Genomic DNA, 27,565 nt, shown 5'->3' on the forward strand with positions numbered 1-27,565 from the left:
CAGAAGGGCAATAGCAGAAACTGCAAGGATTCTTCGCTGGGCGGAAAATCAGGTGATAGCACTGTCAGCAGTGTTCATTCCGACGCCCGGGAGAGTTGGGATTTCATCGGGAAATCTTCCACATGATTGTGAACCATTGGGAAAGACCAAAGGTGGACATGATGGCGTCCCGCCTGAACAAAAAACTGGACAGGTATTGCGCCAGGTCAAGAGACCCTCAGGCAATAGCTGTGGACGCTCTGGTAACACCGTGGGTATACCAGTCAGTGTATGTGTTCCCTCCTCTGCTTCTCATACCCAAGGTACTGAGAATTATAAGACGTAGAGGAGTAAGAACTATACTCGTGGCTCCGGATTGGCCAAGAAGGACTTGGTACCTGGAACTTCAAGAGATGCTCACAGAGGACTCATGGCCTCTGCCGCTAAGAAGGGACTTGCTTCAGCAAGTACCATGTCTGTTCCAAGACTTACCGCGGCTGCGTTTGACGGCATGGCGGTTGAACGCCGGATCCTAAGGGAAAAAGGCATTCCGGAAGAGGTCATTCCTACCCTGGTCAAAGCCAGGAAGGAGGTGACCGCACAACATTATCACCACATGTGGCGAAAATATGTTGCGTGGTGTGTGGCCAGGAAGGCCCCACGAAGAAATTTCAACTCGGTCGATTCCTGCATTTCCTGCAAACAGGAGTGTCTATGGGCCTCAAATTGGGGTCCATTAAGGTTCAAATTTCGGCCCTGTCGATTTTCTTCCAGAAAGAATTGGCTTCAGTTCCTGAAGTCCAGAAGTTTGTCAAGGGAGTACTGCATATACAACCCCCTTTTGTGCCTCCAGTGGCACTGTGGGATCTCAACGTAGTTCTGGGATTCCTCAAATCACATTGGTTTAAACCGCTCAAATCTGTGGATTTGAAATATCTCACATGGAAAGTGACCATGCTGTTATCCCTGGCCTCGGCCAGGCGAGTGTCAGAATTGGCGGCTTTGTCTCACAAAAGCCCATATCTGATTGTCCATTCGGACAGGGCAGAGCTGCGGACTCGTCCCCAGTTTCTCCCTAAGGTGGTGTCAGTGTTTCACCTGAACCAGCTTATTGTGGTACCTGCGGCTACTAGGGACTTGGAGGACTCCAAGTTGCTAGATGTTGTCAGGGCCCTGAAAATATAGGTTTCCAGGACGGCTGGAGTCAGGAAAACTGACTTGCTGTTATCCTGTAGGCACCCAATAAACTGGGTGCTCTTGCTTCTAAGCAGACGATTGCTAGTTGGATGTGTAGTACAATTCAGCTTGCACATGCTGTGGCAGGCCTGCCACAGCCAACATATGTAAATGCCCATTCCACAAGGAAGGTGGGCTCATCTTGGGCGGCTGCCCGAGGGGTCTCGGCTTTACGACTTTGCCGAGCAGCTACTTGGTCAGGGGACTGAGGAGGACCTGGAGTTCTCTCATTCGGTGCTGCAGAGTCATCCGCACTCTCCCGCCCGTTTGGGAGCTTTGGTATAATCCCCATTGTCCTGACGGAGTCCCCAGCATCCACTTAGGACGTCAGAGAAAATAAGAATTTACTTACCGATAATTCTATTTCTCGTAGTCCGTAGTGGATGCTGGGCGCCCATCCCAAGTGCGGATTGTCTGCAATACTTGTACATAGTTATTGTTACAAAAATCGGGTTATTATTGTTGTGAGCCATCTTTTCAGAGGCTCCGCTGTTATCATGCTGTTAACTGGGTTCAGATCACAGGTTGTACAGTGTGATTGGTGTGGCTGGTATGAGTCTTACCCGGGATTCAAAATCCTTCCTTATTGTGTACGCTCGTCCGGTCACAGTATCCTAACTGAGGCTTGGAGGAGGGTCATGGGGGGAGGAGCCAGTGCACACCACCTGATCCTAAAGCTTTTACTTTTGTGCCCTGTCTCCTGCGGAGCCGCTAATCCCCATGGTCCTGACGGAGTCCCCAGCATCCACTACGGACTACGAGATATAGAATTATCGGTAAGTAAATTCTTATTTTCTGATGGCTCAATGTACACAAACTTTGTTTAATACACAAAGTTATTAAAAATATTGTATTAAATGACCTTCAGGCTGTGTGTATAAGGTGTATATGAAACATAAATGAATTGTGTGAATGTAGACACACTCTGTTTAATGCAGAAAGTTATAAAAAATATTGGCTTAAATTACCTTCAGGCTGTGTGTATAAGGTGTATATGTAACATAAATGAATTCTGTGCTTAGATTTAGGTCCCATCGTCATGATATCTCATTATTGTATGCAATTATTCCAAAATACGGAAAAATCCGATATCCAAAATACCTCTGGTCCCAAGCATTTTGGATAAGGGATACTCAACCTGTAGTAATTTGACCCCTTAAAGTACAGTAATATTCCGCCCCATATGATGGAGAGTAAAGATGGTTACCGTGCAGTTTTTTATTTCTTAGGGTTATGGTTAACAGCATTCTTTTCTACCTAGCACAAGGACACAGAGTCTAACACAACAGTGATTTTCACCATCAAACTCCACAAGGGGAATTGGACTTTGCTGTGACTTGTATACATATGGCGACTTGCTGTACTTCTTAGCGTGACTAACCTGATAGGCTGGACAGTGGTCATCAAAGACGTTCAGTACACAGAATAGCCTGGTGATAACGTTAGGAGAGCAGAAGCCACACAAAGCATCAGTATGGGACCCGGTAAGCACTCGCCGGAATCCGACACTGCATGACATACATTTTAAAAAAAATGTTTGCCAAACCTTTGAATGCAAATAGCGCACTTCAATACGCAAGCACAAGAAGGTATTCGGACTCTGGGTCGACAACACTTAGGTCGACGCCTATTGGTCGACAGTGACTAGGTTGACACCAGTAATAGGTCGACGCGGCCATTAGGTCGACATGAACAAGGCCGACATGGAAAAATTTAGACATGAGTTTTTCAAATTTTTGTAAAAAACATTTTCATTCTTACGATCCACGTGGACTACAATTGGGAACGGTATCCTGTGCAGAGTGCGGCGGTAGTGGAGCAAGGAGCCTTGCCCGAAGTTTGCACGCCATGTGAGAGGACACGGTGCACTAATTGGGGTCCCGGTCACTTTACGAAGAAAACGACACCAAAAAAACATTAAAAACTCATGTTGACCTTTTTCCATGTTGACCTTGTTCATGTCGACCTAACGGCTGTGTTGACCCATTACCTGTGTCAACCTAATCACTGTCGACCAATAGGTGTCGACCTAATGTGTGTCGACCTAGACACTGTCGACCCCGAGTCCCATATCCCACAGGAATATGAACAGTCTGCATTGAAAAATTATTTAAAAAATACTTTAGTATTATATCACAATATTATTTTATCTGTTAAAATAAAAATATTTGAAATAATTAATTTTAATAACGCAAGACGCACATTTCAAAGTTTAAATCAGTGTCAATAGGTGATTGTACTACAAACATATTTGAAATCCTTTGAAATTGTGACTTTTGATTGATATTCAAAATACAATTTCTCTAACGTCCTAGAGGATGCAGGGGACTCCGTAAGGACCATGGGGATAGACGGGCTCCGCAGGAGAGATGGGCACTTTAAGAAAGACTTTGGCTCTGGGTGTGCACTGGCTCCTCCCTCTATGTCCCTCCTCCAGACCTCAGTTTGATACTGTGCCCAATGGAGACTGGGTGCTTTCAGGGAGCTCTCCTGAGTTTCCTGTCAGAAAGTATTTTAGTTAGGTTTTTTATTTTCAGGGAGCCTGCTGGCAACACACTCCCTGCTTTGAGGGACTCAGGAGAGAGAAACAGACCTACTTCTCTGAGTTTCAAGGCTCTGTTTCTTAGGCTACTGGACACCATTAGCTCCAGAGGGATTGGTACGCAGGTCTCATCCTCGCCGTCCGTCCCAGAGCCGCGCCGCCGTCCTCCTCGCAGAGCCGGAAGATAGAAGCCGGGTGAGTATGAGAAGAAAAGAAGACTTCAGAGGCGGCAGAAGACATCTTGATCTTCATAGAGGTAACGCACAGCAGTGAAGCTGTGCGCCATTGCTCCCATTCACCTCACACACATCTGTCACTGTAAGGGTGCAGGGCGCAGGGGGGGCGCCCTGGGCAGCAATATAAACCTCTCCTGTGGCAAAAGTACATATATACATGTACAGCTGGGCACTGTACATGTATATAAAGAGCCCCTGCCATGTTTTTAAGAATTTTGAGCGGGACAGAAGCCCGCCGCCGAGGGGGCGGGGCTTCTCCCTCAGCACTCACCAGCGCCATTTTCTCCACATCACAGCGCTGAGCGGAAGCTCCCCGGACTCTCCCCTGCTTACTCACGGTGACAGAGGGTTTTCAAGAGGGGGGGGACATAATTGGCGCATATACATACTGTAACACTGTAGGGGTGCAAGGTGCCTTTTCCTGGGGAATATGGCAGCACGCAGCAGTTGAGGAACAACACAAGTCCAGTTTCTGGTACAACTGACCCCGGCCAGTTTTATTGAAACAGAAAATAAAACAAACCCCAAAATAAAAATACCTTGCCTGTCCGGCACTAACTAAACATAAGATGTTCCTAACTGTCACTAAACAAAACACAGAGTTCTTCAGTACATACTGTATAGCTTACTTGCATCAGAAAGCGTGTCTCTCACACACAGATCCTGCAGCCTTCCCAGGCAGTCTGCCCATACTAATCAGGTTAGAAGCACTATATCACTCTTACACAGCTGAAACCCTGATTAGCCCTCTGTGAGGCCAAAGACCCGAACTGGGCCCAATGTCTAGAACTCGCCTTATCTCTCTCTCAGAGCCTTTACCCAGCTTTTACAGCAAACTGAAAAGGTTCAGACAAAACAAAAAGCATTTTTCCTAGAAGTTAACATTTTCTAAAACATGTAAGACAAGAACCTGGGACAAATATACCTGCCCTCAAACACTATCCCAGTGTTCTTGTCACATATCCCCCTCCCCTGTTTCGACCTAGGGGCCGGAACACTTGTAGCCCCCAAACAGAAGATGCGAGACAATGCATCTGCGTTGGCCAATTGTGTTCCCGGTCTATGTTCGACAGTAAACTTAAAGTCCTGCAACGCTAGAAACCATCTAGTTACACGAGCATTCTTGCCTCTATTTACATACATCCATTTTAAAGGGGCATGGTCTGTCACTAGTCTGAATTGTCTACCCAAGAGGTAATATCTCAAGGTATCTAGTGCCCACTTAATGGCCAAAGCCTCCTTTTCCACAATGGCATACCTTTTTTCATGCTCATTGAGTTTCCTACTCAAATAAATGATAGGGTGTTCGTCCCCATCTCTGGTTTGGGACAGCACAGCACCTATCCCTACCTCTGAGGCATCTGTCTGTACCACAAATTCTTTTGAAAAATCTGGTGTTATCAACACCGGTTGTGAACACAAAGCCACTTTTAACGCTTGGAACGCCTTTTCTGCATCAGGGTTCCATTTCACCACATTTGACTGCTTCCCTTTGGTAAGGTCTGACAACGGCACCGCTGTGGTCGCAAAATTAGGAATAAACCGTCTATAGTACCCAGTAATTCCCAAAAAAGCCCTTACCTGTTTTTTATTCACTGGACGAGGCCAGTTTTGAATAGCATCAACTTTATTCAATTGGGGCCTAATCAGACCTCTGCCTATGGTGAAGCCCAAGTATTTGACCTCCTCCATTGCGAGGCAGCACTTCTTTGGGTTAGCAGTTAACCCTGCCTCTCTGATTGAGTCCAGTACTGCTTGTACTTTAACCAAATGTGACCCCCAGTCTGTACTGTGAATTACCACATCATCCAAATAGGCAGCTGCATATTTTCTATGGGGCCTCAAAATTTTATCCATCGCCCGTTGAAAGGTTGCTGGAGCCCCATGCAACCCAAAGGGTAACATCTTATACTGGTACAGCCCCTCCGGAACCGAAAAGGCTGTTTTTTCTTTGGCGCTATCAGATAAAGGTATTTGCCAGTAACCTTTGGTCAGGTCCAATGTGGTGAGAAACCTGGCTGTTCCCAGCCTTTCTACAAGCTCATCCACACGGGGCATGGGGTATGCGTCAAACTTGGACACCTCATTTAACTTACGAAAGTCATTACAGAAGCGTATGCTACCGTCGGGCTTCGGGATGAGCACTATGGGACTGGACCACTCACTGTTAGACTCCTCTATGACTCCAAGTTCTAACATGGTTTTAACTTCCTTAGAAATAGCTTCTCGCTGAGCTTCAGGAATCCTATATGGCTTTAAATGAACCCTGACCCCTGGTTCTGTGACAATGTCATGTTTTATTATGGTCGTTCGGCCAGGCAGCTCTGAAAATACCTCCCTATTTTGGATGAGAAATTCTTTAACCTGATTGTTCTGATCAGCTGATAATGTCTCTGACACCTTCACTGCGGGAAGCAACCGGGGTGAAGACACCGAAGGGCAAGGCTCCGCTGACAGAGACAACCTATCTTTCCAGGGTTTGATTAAGTTAACATGGTAGATCTGTTCGGGTTTTCTCTTTCCCGGCTGGTATACTTTGTAATTAACCTCATTCACTTTTTCCCTAATCTCAAATGGACCCTGCCATTTAGCTAGGAATTTGCTTTCCACAGTGGGTACCAAAACAAGAACTCTATCTCCAGGAGCAAATTCCCGTATCTTGGCACTCCGGTTATAGACCCTCTGTTGAGCACTTTGGGCCTGTTCCATGTGCTCTCTGACAACAGGTACCACGGCTGCAATCCTATCCTGCATTTGTGTTACATGCTCAATAACGCTTCTATAAGGAGTGGGCTGTCCTTCCCACGTCTCTTTGGCAACATCCAACAGCCCTCTGGGGTGTCTACCATACAACAAATCAAATGGAGAAAACCCCGTAGAGGACTGAGGAACTTCTCTGATGGCCATTAACAAGTAGGGCAACAAACAATCCCAGTTTTTCCCATCTCTCTCAACAACCTTTTTTAACATACTTTTTAATGTTTTATTAAACCTTTCCACCAACCCGTCAGTTTGGGGATGGTAGATGGACGTCCTGAGGTGAGTGACCTTAAATAACTTGCACAATTCTTTCATGATCCTTGACATAAATGGAGTACCTTGGTCAGTCAAAATTTCTTTTGGTATTCCCACTCTACTAAATACCTGCACCAGCTCCCTAGCTATCGCCTTGGTTGTGATAGTGCGTAAAGGGACAGCCTCAGGATATCGAGTGGCATAGTCCATAATTACCAGGATATACTGATGGCCCCGAGCAGACTTTAACAAGGGCCCCACGAGATCCATGGCTATTCTGTCAAACGGGACCTCTATAATAGGCATGGGAACTAGTGGGCTCCTGAAATGGGGTCTAGGGGCATGATACTGGCATTCAGGACAGGAAGAACAATATTCAGACACTTCTTTATAAACCCCTGGCCAAAAGAACCTTTGTAAAACTCTTTCAGTGGTTTTTTCTGCCCCTAAATGTCCTGCGGTAACGTGACTATGAGCTAAATCTAGTACCGTTCTCCGATAAGGCTGGGGAACTACCAGCTGTTCCACCACATCCTCACCCCTTTTGACAATGTGGTACAAGAGCTCATTACAGATGGCCATGTGGGGATACGTAACCCTGTCACCTGGTACCACAGGTTCCCCATTAACAATCTTAACATTCTCTCTAGCCTTTATTAAGGTAGGATCCTTTAACTGTTCAGACGCAAACAGATCCTTCTTTACCTCCAGGTCAGGCACGCTTTCAGTTCTAACTACTATGTCTCTGTTCCCGGCAAGAGGGTCCTCACTGGACTCCCCATCTGTCACTTCCCCAGCCAAACTAGCAAAAGGCAAAGGGCCAGAAAGTTCCAAAGACCCACGTACATCCATAAAATCACCGGTATTATCATCAACTGGCTTTTTACTTCTCACATCTGTTGATAACCGTGATTCCCACAGTTTCCAAAAATGAGGAAAATCCCTCCCTATTATGGCCTCATGCACCAAGGTAGGGACCAGTCCCACTTTAACCATTGCTGACCCACAACAAGTTTCTATATTCACCTCAGCAGTGGCATAATATTGGGTATCCCCATGTATGCAAGTTACCCCAATAGGTATTTGCTGGACCTTTAAGGGGTTCACTAACCCAGCTTTCACGAGGGTAACTAAACTTCCTGAATCTAGCAAGGCCTCTACCCGGTTACCTTCTAAGAACACATCACACATTTGTTTTTCCAGCTCAGGTGAAGGTACCACAGTACAGGCTAACCTAGCAAAGAAAGACATTCTGCGACATTCAAAGGCAGCATCACATTGCATGGGTTCTTGCGTGACTGGGCAATTGGCAATAACATGACCTGGCATACCACACCTAAAACATTTAACCACACGATTATCAACCCATTTGGGCAGCATAGACCGTTCTAGCCCCATTGGCCTGTTTCCAGGGCCAGTGTTTACAGTCTCTCCAGCCTTGCGTTCTCTTAACCGCCCAGCAACGTTTTCCCACGGAACAGTCTTACCAGTCTTTACTGAAGGGCGCTGTCGAGGATCTATGGGTTGCTGGGTGGTCATCAGTAGTTCCTCTGCTGCCAAATACCGCTCTACCATGTCCACTAATTGGTCAGCAGTACCCGGGTTTCCATGGCTCACCCACTTGCGCAGGACCATGGGCAAAGATCTCAAGTAGCGGTCCATGACGACTCTTTCCACCATCTGGGGACCAGTTAATGTCTCTGGCTGTAGCCATTTTTTTGTTAGCTGAATAAGGTCGTGCATCTGGGAGCGCGGAGGCTTCTCCATGGCGTACAGCCAACGGTGCACCCGTTGTGCTCGTACTGACAGCGTGACTCCCAGGCGGGTCAGGATCTCAGTCTTTAGTTTATCATAGTCCCGAGCCTCAGCAGGGCTTAAATCAAAGTAAGCTTTTTGGGGCTCACCTGACAGGAAAGGTGCCAGCAGACTGGCCCACTGTGCTTTCGGCCAGTTCTCACGCTCGGCAGTCCTTTCAAACGTGGTCAGATAGGCCTCCACATCATCAGCCTCTGTCATTTTCTGCAGGAAGTGACTGGCTCGTATAGAACTAGAGCTGGTTGGAGCACTGACGGCCACATCTCCAACCCGAGCTGCAAGTCTCTGCACCACTTCTGCTAAGGCCTCTCTATCCTGACGCTGTTGCCTGTAAAGTTCATCAACAACTGCCTGCTGTTGTCTCTTATTTTCCTCCATTGCCACCTGCTGCTGTCTTATATTTTCCTCCATTGCCACCTGCTGCTGTCTGTTGGCCTCCTGCTGTAGTCTCCAATTTTCCTCCATTGCCACCTGCTGCTGTCGGTTGGCCTCCTGCTGAGCCGCTGTAGCTTGCAGCAAGGCTTTAAGCAGATCCTCCATGTCAACAGATTTTTCAGGCGGCTTTGCAGCTGCTTTCACCCAGGACATATATCAAACCCTCAGGGGTGAGTCTCAGTAACTTCACACTGGGCTGTATCTGCATAAACCACCGTTTTCTGCAGGCCTCACAAAGCTGCTGCTTTCACTTATGCGCAGAACGGCCTGCTCGCATTCTCCACCAAGTTGTAACACTGTAGGGGTGCAAGGTGCCTTTTCCTGGGGAATATGGCAGCACGCAGCAGTTGAGGAACAACACAAGTCCAGTTTCTGGTACAACTGACCCCGGCCAGTTTTATTGAAACAGAAAATAAAACAAACCCCAAAATAAAAATACCTTGCCTGTCCGGCACTAACTAAACATAAGATGTTCCTAACTGTCACTAAACAAAACACAGAGTTCTTCAGTACATACTGTATAGCTTACTTGCATCAGAAAGCGTGTCTCTCACACACAGATCCTGCAGCCTTCCCAGGCAGTCTGCCCATACTAATCAGGTTAGAAGCACTATATCACTCTTACACAGCTGAAACCCTGATTAGCCCTCTGTGAGGCCAAAGACCCGAACTGGGCCCAATGTCTAGAACTCGCCTTATCTCTCTCTCAGAGCCTTTACCCAGCTTTTACAGCAAACTGAAAAGGTTCAGACAAAACAAAAAGCATTTTTCCTAGAAGTTAACATTTTCTAAAACATGTAAGACAAGAACCTGGGACAAATATACCTGCCCTCAAACACTATCCCAGTGTTCTTGTCACAATACATAAAGGCGCTACTGGTTAAACATTCTGTGTTTTTCCTGGGTCATATAGCGCTGGGGTGTTTGCTGGCATACTCTCTCTCTCTGTCTCTCCAAAGGGCCTGGTGGGGAACCTGTCTTCAGAAAAGAGCTTCCCTGTTTGTGTGTGTGGTGTGTCGGTACGCGTGTGTCGACATGTCTGAGGTTGAAGGCTCACCTAAGGAGGAGGGGGAGTGTATGAATGTAAGGTCTCCGTCGGCAGCGCCGACACCTGACTGGATGGATATGTGGAATGTCTTAAGTGCTAATGTAAATTTATTGCACAAAAGATTAGACAAAGCTGAGGCTAGGGAACAGTCAGGGAGTCAAACCATGTCTGTCCCAATGTTGCCGGGACCTTCGGGGTCTCAGAAGTGCACACTATCCCAAATAGTTGACACAGATACCGACACGGATTCAGACTCCAGTGTCGACTACGATGATGCAAAATTGCAGCCAAAAGTGGCTAAATGTATTCGATATATGATTATTGCAATAAAAGATGTTTTGCATATCACAGAGGAACCCCCTGTCTCTGACACGAGGGTTCACATGTATAAGGGAAAGAAGCCTGAGGTCACCTTTCCATCCTCACATGAGCTGAACGAATTATGCGAAAAAGCTTGGGAAACTCCAGACAAAAAACTGCAGATTCCCAAAAGGATTCTTATGGCATATCCTTTCCCGCCAAAGGACAGAATACGGTGGGAATCCTCCCCTAGGGTAGACAAAGCATTGACACGCTTATCAAAAAAGATAGCGCTGCCATCCCAAGATACGGCTACCCTCAAGGATCCTGCTGACCGCAAGCAGGAGGTTACCTTGAAGTCCATTTACACACATTCTGGTACGATACTCAGACCGGCAATTGGGTCGGCCTGGGTTTGTAGTGCTGTAGCAGCATGGACAGATTCCTTATCAGCGGAAATTGAGACCCTAGATAAGGATACCATTTTAATGACCCTAGGGCATATAAAAGATGCTGTCTTATATATGAGGGATGCTCAAAGAGACATTAGTTTACTGGGTTCCAGAATAACGCTATGTCTATTTCTGCTAGGCGAGTCTTATGGACCCGAAAGTGGACAGGTGATGCCGACTCAAAGAGGCATATGGAGTTTTTACCTTACAAGTGTGAGGAATTATTTCGAGAAGGCCTCTCAGATCTCGTCTCCACAGCTACAGCAGGTAAATCGAATTTTTTGCCTTATGTTCCCTCACAACCTAAGAAAGCGCCTCATTATCAAATGCAGTTCTTTCGTTCAAATAAAAGCAAAAGAGTACGTGGATCGTCCTTTCTTGCCAGAGGTAAGGGCAGAGGGAAAAAGCTGCACAACACAGCTAGTTCCCAGGAACAGAAGTCCTCCACGGCCTCTGCAAAATCCACCGCATGACGCTGGGGCTCCCCTGAGGGAGTCCGCTCCAGTGGGGGCACATCTTCGACTTTTCAGCCACATCTGGGTTCACTCACAGGTGGATCCCTGGGCAATAGAAATTGTTTCTCAGGGATACAAGCTGGAATTCGAAGAGGTGCCCCTTCGCCGGTTTTTCAAATCGGCGCTACCGACTTCTCCCCTAGAAAGGGAGATAGTGTTACATGCGATTCACAAATTGTGTCTTCAACAAGTGGTAGTCGAGGTTCCCCTGCTTCAAAGAGGGAAGGGATACTACTCAACTCTGTTTGTGGTCCCGAAACCGGACGGAACGGTCAGACCCATTTTGAATTTAAAATCCCTGAACCTTTACTTAAAACGGTTCAAGTTCAAAATGGAATCGCTCAGAGCGGTCATCGCCAGCCTGGAAGGGGGAGATTTTATGGTATCTCTGGACATAAAAGATGCATACCTGCATGTTCCCATATATCCTCCTCATCAGGCGTACCTGAGATTTGCGGTACAGGATTGTCATTACCAATTTCAGACGTTGCCGTTTGGGCTTTCCACGGCCCCGAGGATTTTCACCAAGGTAATGGCGGAAATGATGGTGCTCCTGCGCAAGCAGGGTGTCACAATTATCCCATACTTGGACGATCTCCTCATAAAAGCGAGATCACGGGAGAAGTTGCTGAACAGCGTATCACTTTCACTGAAGGTGTTACAACAACACGGCTGGATTCTCAATATTCCAAAGTCGCAGCTGAATCCTACGTCTCGTTTGACCTTCTTGGGCATGATTCTGGACATAGACCAGAAAAGGGTTTTTCTTCCGACAGAAAAAGCTCAAGAACTCATGACTCTGGTCAAGAGCTTATTGAAGCCAAAACAGGTGTCAGTGCATCACTGCACTCGAGTGCTGGGAAAGATGGTGGCATCATACGAAGCCATTCCCTTCGGCAGGTTCCATGCGAGGACTTTCCAATGGGACCTACTGGACAAGTGGTCCGGGTCACATCTACAAATTCAGCAGCGGATCACCCTGTCCCCCAGGGCCAGGGTATCTCTCCTGTGGTGGCTACAGAGTGCTCACCTCCTAGAGGGCCGCAGGTTCGGCATTCAGGACTGGATCCTGGTGACCACGGACGCGAGCCTCCGAGGTTGGGGAGCAGTCACACAGGGAAGAAATTTCCAAGGTCTTTGGTCAAGTCAAGAGACTTGTCTCCACATCAACATCCTGGAACTAAGGGCCATATACAACGCCCTACGTCATGCAGAGGCATTACTTTGCGACCAACCAGTTCTGATCCAGTCAGACAACGTCACCGCAGTAGCTCATATAAACCGCCAAGGCGGCACAAGGAGCAGAGTGGCGATGGCGGAAGCCACCAGAATTCTTAGCTGGGTGGAGAATCATGTAAGCGCACTGTCAGCAGTGTTCATTCTGGGAGTAGACAACTGGGAAGCAGACTTCCTCAGCAGACACGACCTACATCCGGGAGAGTGGGGACTTCATCAGGAAGTCTTTGCACAGATTGCAAGTCAGTGGGGACTGCCCCAAATAGACATGATGGCGTCCAGTCTCAACAAAAAGCTACAAAGGTATTGCACCAGGTCAAGAGACCCTCAGGCGGTAGCTGTGGACGCCCTAGTGACACTGTGGGTGTTCCGGTCGGTCTATGTATTTCCTCCTCTTCCTCTCATACCCAAGGTGTTGAGAATAATAAGAAAAAGAGGAGTGAGAACAATCCTCATTGTTCCAGATTGGCCACGAAGGACCTGGTATCCGGATCTGCAGGAGATGGCCTCTTCTTCTAAGACAGGACCTGTTGCAACAGGGGCCCTGTCTGTTCCAAGACTTACCACGGCTGCGTTTGACGGCATGGCGGTTGAACACCGGATCCTAGCGGAAAAAGGTATTCCGGATTAGGTCATTCCTACACTAATAAAGGCTAGGAAGGACGTGACATCAAAACATTATCACCGAATATGGCGAAAATATGTTTCTTGGTGTGAGGCCAGGAATGCTCCTACGGAAGAATTCCATCTGGGCCGTTTTCTACACTTACTACAAACTGGAGTGAATTTCGGCCTAAAATTAGGATCTATTAAGGTTCAGATTTCGGCCTTATCCATTTTCTTTCAAAAGGAATTGGCCTCTCTCCCAGAAGTACAGACGTTTGTGAAGGGAGTACTGCATATTCAGCCTCCTTTTGTACCTCCGGTGGTGCCTTGGGACCTTAACGTGGTGTTAAGTTTCCTTAAGTCACATTGGTTTGAACCACTTAAAACGATGGAGTTGAAATATCTCACTTGGAAAGTGGTCATGTTGTTAGCCTTGGCTTCGGCTAGGCGAGTTTCGGAATTAGCGGCTTTATCACATAAAAGCACCTATCTGGTTTTCCATATGGATAGTGCGGAATTGCGGACCCGTCCTCAATTCCTACCTAAAGTGGTCTCATCTTTTCATATGAACCAACCTATTGTCGTGCCTGTGGCTACGTGTGACTTGGAGGATTCCGAGTCCCTTGATGTGGTCAAGGCTTTGAAAATTTACGTGGCCAGAACGGCTAGAGTCAGGAAGACAGAAGCACTGTTTGTCCTGTATGTAGCCAACAAGGTTGACACTCCCGCTTCAAAGCAGACTGCTCGCTGTATCTGTAACACGATTCAGCAGGCGTATTCTACGGCAGGATTGCCGTTACCAAAATCGGTTGAGGCCCATTCCACTAGGAAGGTGGGCTCTTCTTGGGCGGCTGCCCGAGGGGTCTCGTCACTACAGCTGTGCCGAGCTGCTACTTGGTCGGGGTCAAACACCTTTGCAAAGTTCTAGAAGTTTGATACCCTGGCTGAGGAGGACCTCCTGTTTGCTCAATCAGTGCTGCAGAGTCATCCGCACTCTCCCGCCCGTTTGGGAGCTTTGGTATAAACCCCATGGTCCTTACGGAGTCCGCAGCATCCTCTAGGACATTAGAGAAAATAAGATTTTAAACCTACCGGTAAATCTTTCTCTCGTAGTCCGTAGAGGATGCTGGGCGCCCGTCCCAAGTGCGGACTATTTCTGCAAGACTTGTATATAGTTGTTGCTTACATAAGGGTTATGTTATAGTTTCATCGGTTTTGGACGTTGTTTTTTTCATACTGTTAACTAGATAGTACATCACAAGTTATACGGTGTGATTGGTGTGGCTGGTATGAATCTTGCCCTTGGATTAACTAAAATCCTTTCCTCGTACTGTCCGTCTCCTCTGGGCACAGTTTCTCTAACTGAGGTCTGGAGGAGGGGCATAGAGGGAGGAGCCAGTGCACACCCAGAGCCAAAGTCTTTCTTAAAGTGCCCATGTCTCCTGCGGAGCCCGTCTATCCCCATGGTTCTTACGGAGTCCCCAGCATCCTCGACGGACTACGAGAAAAAGATTTACCGGTAGGTTTAAAATCTTATTTTTTCAACCAAATTTCCATATTTCTATTTGCCACACATTGGGGGTTATTCAGAGTTACTAGCAAACCAAAAAAGCAAGTAACTGGGCAAAACCATGTTGCACTTTAGGTGGGGCAGATGTAACATGTGCAGAGAGATTTAGATTTGGGTGGGTTATATTGTTTCGGTGCAGGGTAAGTACTGGCTGTTTTATTTTTACACTGCAATTTAGATTTCAGTTTCAACACACCCCACCCAAATCTAACTCTCTCTGCACGTATTACATCAGCCCCACGTGCAGTGCAGCATGGTTTTGCCCAGTTGCTTGCTTTTTTGGTTTGCGAACAACCCTGAATAAGGCCCATAGTTCAGTACTGTCCTGTCATATTGGTTAGAGTCAATCATTTGACCTGTCATGCGATCAGACCGAATAACATAAGAGTCTTTTACTGCTGGTGGAAGATGCCGGCTCATACTGGCACATAGCGGTCATGTACCAATGGACATTATATACATGCCCAAACATAATCTAACTGATATTGATCTAACTTGGTTCAAGCATAGCTCTTGTTTTTGTGGCAAATTTGAAAGTATATACAGGTTGAGTATCCCTTATCCAAAATGCTTGGGACCAGAGGTATTTTGGATATGGGATTTTTCCGTATTTTGGAATAATTGCATCCCATAATGAGATATCATGGTGATGGGACCTAAATCTAAGCACAGAATGCATTTATGTTACATATACACCTTATACACACAGCCTGAAGGTCATTTTAGTCAACGGCTGTCGGGATTCCGGCACCGGACCCCTACTCACCGGGATCTCGACAGGCGGTATTTTAACTGCATATTATATATATATATATATATATATATATATATACAGTATATTGATAGCATGATGTGTTTTTCCAGCATAATCATCCGTTTGCATCTGGTCAGGCAATAAAAAAACACTGCATTGTACTATGGCAAAACGAATAATATGAATGATAATTAAAATTATTTATTTATATAACGCTTTCTCTTCAAATCGGACTCAAAACACTTCTGTATTATTGCAGGGGGTGAGGCAGCCATCTTGGACAGCCTCAGTTACTATTCTAAGTAATAACTCACTTTGAAATAATCAACATTTTTATCTGGTGGCCGATCTGGAAACTATTACAAATTGTTCTCTTGGCAGACTGGTGCCCAAAGCGTCTCTGAATATTCAAGGTCACATTCTACTAATGATTTATGAAAAAACAAAGGGCTTTACATAGAGTGAACAGAGTGATGCCCAGTTTGTGTGTGTGGAAAGGAAATGAGTTGGAACACTGGTGATCCCAATTTCTTAGATGCACGAATCTTTACATACGTGCAACCTTAGATCTAGCATATAGAGTAGAGATGCACTAGTCATCATCAACACAAAAGCTTGTTCTTGGTTTATGTTTTTACTACCCTCTCCTCCTGCAAATCCTACGCTCCCTCGGTCTGTAAGATAATACCCTCTCCTGGCTGGCATCCTACCTCCCTGACCGGTCTTTCTCTGTCTCCCCGCATTACTCCACTTCTCCACCACTTCCTCTGCCCTCTGTACCCCAATTTTCTGTTCTTGGACATCTCTTATTGGGCCTTTATGCATCCTCTTTAGGTTAGCGAAGTAGCTCTTTAGGCCTCCAATATCATCTCTATGCTGAGAAACTCAGATCTAGCTCTCCTCCCCTGACCAATTCCCCTGTCTCCTGACTCGTATCACAAGCAGTTCTGTACTTTAAGTCACTTTTTTGTTTCTTGTTTTGTTCATAAAGGCTCTGTTTATTTACCTTGTAAGCAGTGGCATATACATGATGGGTGCAGTCTGTGTGGTGCACACAGGCCCCTAGATCCATGAGGGTCCACACTGCACACATCTCTCTAATACTTACCCATTTCCTCAATAATTACCTGTCTGTAGTCTCATGTCAGCACTGCGAAATCACCAGTAAACTGGCCACCGCACCATTTTCCCAGTGTTTTGCATTTGCGTAGTAGGGAAATTGCCTGGATAATGGCCACCGCACCATTTCCCCAGAGACCTGTGCAGTAGACTCTGGCTCAGCACCAGAGTCTACTATTGCTCAGTAATATGTGGCATACTTAATACTCCCCTGCTTATGAGGCACTGGGACCCCTTGTGGTGTCTTAGAGAGCAGTGGTGTAACTAGAAATGTTTACTCCCACAAGCCAAAGAAGTTTCTGGCACAACCATCCCCCCACACCCATTGCCATTTGAAAAATAAAGAATTTGCACATGCCCTCCAAAAAAAGAGGGGTTGACCTCACTGCACAGGTCGTGGCCTCACTGCAAGGGGCATCGCATTGCAGGAAAAGACTACCTTATACCCCAGTTTTGCAACCTGCACGCCCAGATGTTGGCCACCACAGGAAAGAAGAAAATCCTGATTCATGCCCCTTACATTATTTGTCATTTTTACTCCTTATAGTAATGCCCCTTACACATTATGCCACACACCGCAATGCCCATTACACATTATGCCACACACAGTAATGCCATGACATATTATACCACACCGTAATGCTCCTTACAAATTATAATGCCCATTACACAATATGCCACACACTGTAATGCCCTTGACACATTATGACACACACCGTAATGCCCCTTATACATTATGCCACACACAGTAATGCCCATGACATATTATACCACACACCGTAATGCTCCTTACACATTATAATGCCCATTACACAATATGCCCCACACATTGTAATGCCCCTGACACTTTATGCCACACACCGTAATGCCTGTGACACATTATTCCACACACTGCAATGCCTGTGATACATTATGCCACACACCAAAATGCCTTTGATACATTATGCCACACACCATAATGTCCGTGAAACATTATGCCACACACCACAATGCCCCTGACACATTATACCACACACCACAATGCACGTGATACAGTATGCCACACACCGTAATGCCTGTGACACATTATGCCACACACTGCAGTGCCTGTGATACATTATGCCACACACTGTAATGCCTGTGACACATTATGCCACACGCACAATAAGGCTTCTAATTACTTTAAAATTACCTGCTCGTTGCCAGGGGTTCCATTCTGTGGGTTCCATGCACGTTGCCAGGGGTTTCATTCTGTGGGTTCCATGCACATTGCCAGGGGTTTCATGCTCTGGGTTCCATGCTCGTTGCCAGGGGTATAATGCTCTGGGTTCCATGTTCGTTGCCAGGGGTTTCATGCTCTGGGTGTCATGCTCGGTGCCAGTGGTGTAATGCTCATTGCCAGGAGTGTAATTCTCTGGGTGTCATGCTCGTTGCCAGTGATGTGTAATGCTCGTTGCCAGGGGTTTTCATGCTCTGGTTGTTATACTCGTTGCCAGGAGTGTGTAATGCTCATGCCAGGGGTATAATGCTTGTTGGCACCAGCGCTAAGCACTTCCCAGTTCCCTATCAGATGCTGGAGCTCAAGTAAGACCTCTAGCATTTGTCTACTCCAAGTCGGTGGCCATTTTAGGAGGGACATTTAGCAGATTTACATGTAGATAGCTAGTCCACATGGGAATCTGCTGCTAAAACAGCGGCGGTGCACCTCAAAGCCTGGTGCCTCCAAGCCTCTGCACTGGCTGCGGGGGCTGTAGTTATGCCAGTGTTAGAAAAGTTAATAATAATAATGTGTTCCATCTTCAGGTGACTAGAATTAAAATCTAATTGGTTGCTATGGGCAACATCTCCACTTAAGGTTTGATACATCTACACAGGGTCTGACATATTCTACAGTGCATGCCTGTTATTAACCTAGTAGTTTATTATGCATGCACTAGCTGTTTTTACTATATATATTTAGCAAGGGGCACAGACCATGCACTCTCTAATTGTTAGCCACACCTCTCTGGAGACACTTCTAACCATGGGCCCCTCCAACTGCATTCTCCCAGTGGGACCTTCATGCACCAGTCCGACACTGCATCTACAGCTATGTCAGGAGCCACAGATGTATATTTCTATTGCGTTGGAAGCTGCCACAAGGTTGCTTATACAAGTATCCAAAGAAGAACGCAGCAGAGATGAGCTGCGTCTCAGAGCAACAAATATATACAACTCTTTCTGCTTATATAAATATATGGCAAAAATGTAATGGACAGAAGGAAGCTGGAGAGATAAAACTATATCTTCAATATGCATGGCAGATAAATGAAAGTAATCTGAAGGTGGAAACCCCTTTTATGTTCTTCTCTCTATTAGATTTCCCAAGCCCCTCACACTGTAACATTATTTTTTAATGTTGTTGTCCAAGGTAATCTTTAGTATCTACCAGCCCCTCCATGGAATGTTGAGTATGGCCTGCATACCAAGCTGTCTACATCTCCAAATGATATCCCTACTGACCAGCTATCAGGTGCAGACTTCACATGTCACTGTCACCTCCTTGCTAGTACCGGGCGGATGTATTAATCTGTCTCCTGGAGTTATCCCTGGTAATTGTCATGTTCCACACTGGAACGCTGACTGCTAATGACATGACAGCAATGGCTCACTCCCTTATGCAGGAATGGGCTGATACTGGACATTTTGGGGTATATTCAATTGAAGTCGAAAGCTGCCGTCTGTCGAAAAGACGTCAGTTTTCGACTTTTTTAGATAGGAAGGGGTTCCGACCTATTCAATCTAACCCCAAATTATTTGAGAAGTCGAGGAATCAGACTTGTCGAAAAGCACATGGATCGGCGGAATAGCTACCGATCCACGTGCTTCGACCATCTCAATTCGACTTTATAAAAAGTCGAAGTGAGATGCAGGAGCACAGACGGGGGAGAGCCGCAGGCAGAGGGTGAGAGCAGCGCCGGAGGAGACGAGGAGGAGACGGGAGAGCCGCGGGCAGAGGGGGAAAGCAGCACCGGAGGAGACTTGGAGGAGAAGGGGGGGGGGGGGGGGGGCAGACGGGGGAGTGCAGTGCTACAGCAGCGGGCAGCGTAGCCGGAGGATGTCACAGCTGCCGGTCACAGCAGCGTCCACCCGGTTCCAGCAAGCGGGACCTTGCTTGCTCGAGCCGGGTGGACGCTGCAGTGAGCGGCGGCTGTGACATCCTCCGGCCACGCTGCCCGCAGCTGTAGCGTTGCGCTCCCCCGTCTGGTCGCGGCTCTCCCCCCGTCTCCTCATCTCCTCCGGCGCTGCTCTCCCCCATCTCAGCTCCTGCATCTCAATTCGACTTTTTGTAAAGTCAAATTGAGATTGCTTTGAATAGCCCAGGTCAGATTCATTCCGACAAATGAATGTCAGAATGGATCCTACTTCAATTGAATATACCCCCATGTCAGTTGTTTCACATGTTCCCCAATAATCCTCTATCAGCGGTTGAATCAGTGGACCTATTCTCATTGGGTTGGGTATGAAATCCCAGTTGTCAGTATCCTGAAGGTCAGGATGCCACTGTGGCATCCCGAAAGTAAAAATCTAGATGGAACTCGGTAAGTATTTTAACCCTAACAGTCCCCTCCCGCAGCCTAACTTTAACCGCCTTCTCCCGCAGCCTAAGCCTAACCGCTCCAACTCAGCCTAACCACCCCCACCGCCGCAGCCTAACCATAAACCTCCCCCTAGTGCCTAACCCTATCTCCACCACTTACAATCAGGATTCTGAATGTCGGGATTCCACTGTTGGGATTCTGACTATCAGGATCCCGACTATCAGGATCCTGACCGCATCCTGTCTCATGAAATACTGTATGTCATTCACATCCCAAGAAACAGTGGAAATGAAGACAATTAAAGCAGTTCTTTACATGCCATGTTAGAGGCATCCATAATTATTATCACTCTTATATCTATATAGCTGCTGCCGAACCCACAACACGGCCCATTCCCTCTGTTTATGACTCACACACGGTTCCTTGCGAAAGAAGTTCAACCACGGATTCACCTTGTCCAATAAATGGAGGACCAGGTTTTCTAAGCACTTGTTACAGGCTGTTGTAGTTGGCCGAGGTGTGATTGCTATTTGTGATGCTGGAAGCTTATACTTCTCTCTGGTCCCACATTCTGTAATCTCTGCAGCAGTTTACGGCGTTCCAGCTCCCCAGGGCTGTGTTTTATTATAAAGTGCTATTGTATGTAATACAAAGCCTGCATCAGTAACGGTAACGGCAGGGGCTGGTTGTGCAGCTTCTAGGTATACATTGTTAATATAACCCATTTAAACATGGGTGTTGCTAATGGGGAAAGGATTTTTTTTATGTTCAACAGCTTTAGTATACATTGAATCTAGGTTTCCCAAAATCCATCTGATGTCAAGGCCACAATCTAGTCAACAGTGTCTAATTTCAATGTAGGTTTTCAGGATCATCAAGAACTAACTTCCTTCCCTTCCCTCTCCTCCCCTTCCCTTCCCTTCAGTTCCCTCTCCTCCCCTTCCGTTCCTTTCCCTTCCCTTCCTCATACATTAAATGAAAACAATATATTTTCATGGGACAAACATAAAGTGAGAATTTCAGTCAATATTGCAGAGGCAGAAGCGTATCCGGGTTAAATTAATATGCTTTGTATTATTTTGTAGACCTATGGAAAAGGAGCCAGACGGAAAAACCGATTCAAGGGATCCGATGGGAGCACATCCTCTGACACTACCTCAAACAGCTTTGTGCGTCAGGTACTGTGACTTTCCTATACTACACAACTCATTGATTATTTCTCCACATGTTGTAATAAACCCATATATGGGTTAAAAAATCATAGTCACCTGCACATGAGGCAGACATTTTGGAGGTTGAGTCCAATATGCATAAGACACAGTCATCAAAGTCACAAGGAACCAGTGATACCACTGAGGCACAGAAATCCCTGACTAATATTTATGAAGTACTATCTCCTAGTGACCTCATAGGCTGAACGCATATCAGTTGAGCTTACACTGTGGCTCCCCCTACTGTGCGTATTTGATCGGTGCAGTTTAAACTGTTTAGATTAGGAATGAACATCTCTGGAGTTTCAATTATTCTGTAGTATGTCTTCCAAGATTCTCCATCACTGAACGTCTTGTGGCATTGTAGTGCTTTCCACAGCTGTCTGCTTACTGTATGTTGTTTATTGAGCGATGTTATAGTGCACATGGGTCGTGCAATTTAAACTATTTGGATTGTCCACTCAGTGTGCATCAAGATGTGGTCGCCTCTCACTTTACACACTTGCGAGATGTCTCCACAAGCTATAAATGTGGGAAGATGTGCAAATATTTGGAGCCACTTTAGAACCATGTATTTCACTTGTTATGACTTTTCAGGTTTTCATCTAACATAATGCTCAGTTTAGTGTTATTTATAGCACAAAGGACTCACAAGAGTGAGGGGACATCAGGATGCTTGTATCAACACTTTTGTTCTCTCTTACATTGGGCATAGGCCCTCATTCTGAGTTGATCGCTCGCTAGCTATTTTTTGCAGAGCAGCGATCAGATAGTCGCCGCCTATAGGGGAGTGTATTTTTGCTTTTCAAGTGTGCGAACGCTTGTGCAGCCGAGCGGGACGAAATCGTTTTTAGCAGTTTCTGAGTAGCTCTGGAGTTATTCAGCCCTTGCGATCACTTCAGTCTTTTTGGTCCCGGAATTGACGTCAGACACCCACCCTGCAAACGCCTGGACACTCCTGCGTTTTTCCGAACACACCCAGAAAATGGTGAGTTGACACCCACAAACGCCCTCATCCTGTCAATCTCCTTGCGATCGGCTGTGCGAATGGATTCTTCGTAAAATCCATTGCTCAGCAACGATTCGCTTTGTACCCGTACGACATGCCTGCGCATTGCGAAGCATACGCATGCGCAGTAGAAACCTATTCGCTGCGCTGCGAAAAATGGCAGTGACCGATCAACTTGGAATGACCCCCAAAGTGCACATCAAAAATGTGCTAGAAATGCAAGCAAAAGGTGCAGGATGTATCCCATTAAAAGTAATGGGAAAAAAACAAAAAAACTTTCCCAGCCCAGAACTAATGCAAAAAGGATCATATGGATTGCAAATGACTTTGCTTACTTTGAAAGGCTCTCCGCCTGAGATTGACTGGTGCTAAATTCTACTCGCCTGCATTGTCCCACTGTTGCCACAGACACTTGGGGGTATATTTACTAAAGGTCGATTTGGGTCGATATTGATCGATCTTTGGTCAGTGTTTCAGTGTTTAAATCACACATTTACTAATAGATGTTATTTTGACATCATTTAAAAAAATTTTTTTTAAAAATCATCTGTTAGTAAGTGTGGGATTTAGGGCTATATTTACTAAAACTCGATCTGGGTCAATGTTTGGTCGATTTTGTATTTCAGGGTCTAAATTCCACATTTGCTAACAGATGATTTTGATATTTCTTTTTAAACGATGTTAAAAATCATCTGTTAGTAAATTTGTGATTTAGACCCTTTTACACAAAAAAATCGATCAATCATCAACCAAACATTGATTTTTAGTAAATATACCCCATGGAGATTCAGTGCCCACTGCACTACCAAAGAGGTTATTCACATTGGTATTTTTGCACTTCATTAATAAAGCCAAGGCAAAGATTTATTAAAGTTTCTAAAAAAGAAAAAATGGAGGTGTTGCCTATTGCAACCAATCAGAATCTAGCCATCATTTATCTAGCACATTCTGATTGGTTGCGATGGACAACGGGGGTTATTCAGAGTTGTTAGCAAACCAAAAAAGTTATCAATTGGGCAAAACCATGCTGCACTGCAGGTGGGTAGTTGTAATGTGTGCAGAGAGAGTTAGATTTGGGTGGGGTGTGTTCAAACTGAAATCTAAATTGCAGTGTAAAAACTAAGCAGACAGTATTTACCCTGCACAGAAACAATATAACCCACCCAAATCGAACTCTCTCTGCACATGTTACATCTGCCCCACCTGCAGTGCAACATAGTTTTGCCCAACTGTTTTGGTTTGGTAACAACTCTGAATAAGTCCCAACATCTCCACTTTTACTTTTAGAATTTTCGTAACTTTGCCAAGAAATGTTTTAAAAGTTCATCCTCAGGTGGTGCTGGTTCCCGGGACCCCGCTCCGGCCTATGGGAAGGAGGTCTGGGGGTTGTGAAGAGGGATTCAAGCTGGTCCCTCCACCGCTTCCGCACAGCACAACCTTTAGCTGTGCACATGCGTCACTTCAGATCAGTGGCAGAACGCAGGCACTTTCATGGTATAAAAAAACAGGAAAACGGCTGCGCAATGTATCAGGGAAAAGAATAATGACAGCCGACGTTTAAAAGGATTATCACAATTTATTAACCAAGAACACTGGATAAAAACATACTAATCGTAATACCAATGATTAAGGAATAGTAAAATGTATGGCTATGTAATAAAGCACACCTTGATAAATATAGATATCATAAGAAGTTTTGGAACAGCTTGTATGAATGAACTTGCTGAAGATCCATAATCACTCACAAGGTTATCAATTGTGGATTCATTTGTATAAATAGTAAATGAGAAACGGTCCCAGGTAGTGCACAAAGTTCCTGTCACAGAGCTGAGCTGCTGTAATATGTACCTCTCCTTTTAAACGTCGGCTCTCATTATTCTTTTCCCTGATACATTGCGCAGCCGTTTTCCTGTTTTTTGCATCTTCTATATGACACCCACTTAGTGTTGTCGGCCGCGCGTTATATCAGGGGAATTCGTTGGTATTGCACAGTCCATTATTTGGGCGCTTGTAAGCAGTTATAATGGGGCAGATGTATTAACCTGGAGAAGGCATAAGGAAGTGATAAACCAGTGATATGTGCAAGGTGATAAAGGCACCAGCCAATCAGATCCTAACTGTTAATTTACATATTGAAGCTGATTGGCTGGTGCCTTTATCACCTTGCACATATCACTGGTTTATCACTTCCTTATGCCTTCTCCAGTTTAATACATCTGCCCCTTAGATCTCTGTTACTTTCATGGTATCACTGCTACCCCTGTAACAGTGCTAGGGGATCGCATGGCAGCTGTCCCCACACCAGTGCAATACTGAATTGCTATGGCAATTAAGTGTCAATAGCTGCAATTCGTGGCAAATTGGATACTTAATTATTGGACGGCCCCCAATGATGAATAGCTCCCTATTTATAAGAGGAAGTTGCAATCTGCTCTTGAACAGAGCTGCAGAGGTTTATTTTGCCCTTAAGAGTAAGTAAGCTGAAATAATAGTATACTACAGGTTGAGTATCCCTTATCCAAAATGCTTGGGACCAGAGGTATTTTGGATATCGGATTTTTCCGTATTTTGGAATAATTGCATACCATAATGAGATATCATGGTGATTGGACCCAAGTCTAAGCACAGAATGCATTTATGTTTCATATAGACCTTATACACACAGCTGGAAGGTAATTTTAGCCAATATTTTTTATAATTTTCTGCATTAAACAAAGTGTGTGTACATTCACACAATTCATTTATGTTTCATATACACCTTATACACACAGTCTGAAGGTCATTTAATACAATATTTTTAATAACTTTGTGTATTAAACAAATTTGTGTACAGTGAGCCATCAGAAACAAAGGTTTCACTATATCACTCTCACTCAAAAAATTCCGTATTTCGGAGAATTCCGTATCTCAGAATATTTGGATATGGGCTACTCAACCTGTATTGATATGGGTATTTTCTGGTACTTCTAGACCCACACTCCTTTTTTGCTGTTCTTGTACTTGTAGTTTTCAGTATAGAGAACCAGTTTATATTTTGGCATTCTTCTCTTCTGTATTTCCCTGAGCACTTTGTCATCATGATACTAAACTGGGAGCGGGGGGACATTGGCTAGGCAGGAACTCTATTTTGGGAGTATGTTATTTAATGGTTTTTCTCAATTAAAAATCCTTCTATTTCCCATGTACTCCGTGGTCATTATAAAACAGCTTCAGTACAGAATACACTTGACCTCGGCTGGCAGTCAAATAATTTCTTGAAGTAATAATACATGTATAAATGGCCATTACATTATATAATTATCTAGACTGAAATGATTGAATTACTGTATCTGTATTTGTCAGAATAGAGATATTCTTTTTTAGTTGTCGTAGTGTCTATGTGTGTGTCTGTGTGTGTGTGTGACTATACGAGAGTGCATGTGTGTAACTATAGTGGGTTTAAGGGGTGCTATTGCTGTGGGGCCCAGAGGCTTAGGGAGGCCTGGACCCATGTTATAAAGTTACTGTACATACCAATTTCCCAGATTTGGAAATGGAGGGCACTGTAATGCGTTATAATCTGACTTGCTCATTGTAATGTAGTGGGTACTATAATGTTACGTAATAAAAACTGGGGCACTGTAATGTGGCACAATATAACAGGGAGGCACAATAGTGTGACATAATATGAACTGGGGCACTGTAATGTTGCATAACTCGAACTGGAGGGCTCTGTAATGTGGCACAACATGAGGGCACTGTAATGTTGCATAATATGAACTGGGGACACTGTATCATAATGTGAATTTAGGATTCTGTGTGGCATAATGTGTATTGGCAGCCCTAAAGTGTGACATCATGTAACTAGGGAAATATGATGGCTCATAAAATAAACTAGGGCACTACTATAGGGCAACCATTAACTAGGGCACTACTATGGTTCAAAAAATGAACTAGGGCACTATTATGGGGCATAAAATGAATAACTGCTGCAGAGAAGTGTCTCTAGAATCACTGGGACAAGGGCCCCTTTTGTATGTTGCTATGGGGCCCAAAAAGTTCTGGTTACGTCCCTGTCAGAGTATTTTATCTGTAAATGGTCTGTGTACCACAGTGCTTACCTTCAGCATTTATTGAATGCGACCAGTGGGGTTGTAGCACGGCAGCCCTGACTACCCAGCTGTTACTGCTATTTTCTGTACCGGCTTGGAACGTGTTTCATTATCTACTTTGTTAGTCTGGGCGCACTTAAGCAGTTACAGAAGGAGAGCTGTAGGATGATGTCTCTGTACAGTTATCCAAGGGAATTTAGAACTAGACTATCTCCAAATATCTACTATACAAGCTGGGGTCACAAGGCAGGGGGATGTGAAACTAGAAGTGCACATTGAAGCCAGTCAAGTAAAAAAACATGAGGCACATGAGACAAAGGCAACAGGCATAAAAAGAGATCTATAAGATGTGATACAGGACAGGACAGAAGTAGTAGTTCGGCTACACGGGGTGACGTTCTGAAGAGGAAGGCCAGAGACAAGGAATGACGAATTGAAGTGGAAGGCCGAAGGCAAGAAGGCACAGACTCAACTGAAGTAAAGGTTGGAGACAACGGGTGACAGACTGAAGGGGAAGAACAGGAACAAAGGGGTAGAAATGGAAGTGGAAGGTCAGAGAAAAGGAGGTACAGACTAAGGCGGAGGCCAGAAACTTACTGAAGGGGGAGGCCAGAGACAAGAGGGTAGAGATGGAAGGGGAAGGCTAGAGAAAAGGAAGAACAGATCAACGAGAAGGCCAGAAAGTGACTAAAGGGGAAGGCCAGGGACAAGGGGTGACAGTCTGAAGAGGAATAGTGGAGACAAGGGGTGACAAACTGTAGATGAAGGCCAGAGAAAGGGGCGACAGACTGAAAGGGAAGACCAGAGACAAGGCATGAAAGTCCGAAGAGGAAGGC

General features: G+C 45.4%; 1 protein-coding gene across 2 annotated transcripts in view; it reads left to right on the forward strand.

Moving 5' to 3' along the window:
- The window catches only part of CACNB2 (calcium voltage-gated channel auxiliary subunit beta 2), a 570,712-nt gene that overhangs the window by 89,610 nt on the left and 453,537 nt on the right, over positions 1–27,565 (forward strand). For both annotated transcript variants that reach the window (XM_063921543.1, XM_063921545.1), the window contains exon 2: positions 21,504–21,596. In XM_063921543.1, the coding sequence (XP_063777613.1) occupies positions 21,504–21,596 (93 nt within the window). The remainder of the gene's footprint in view (positions 1–21,503; positions 21,597–27,565) is intronic.

Source organism: Pseudophryne corroboree, chromosome 5 (assembly GCF_028390025.1).
Source record: "Pseudophryne corroboree isolate aPseCor3 chromosome 5, aPseCor3.hap2, whole genome shotgun sequence".
Lineage (NCBI taxonomy): Eukaryota > Metazoa > Chordata > Amphibia > Anura > Myobatrachidae > Pseudophryne > Pseudophryne corroboree.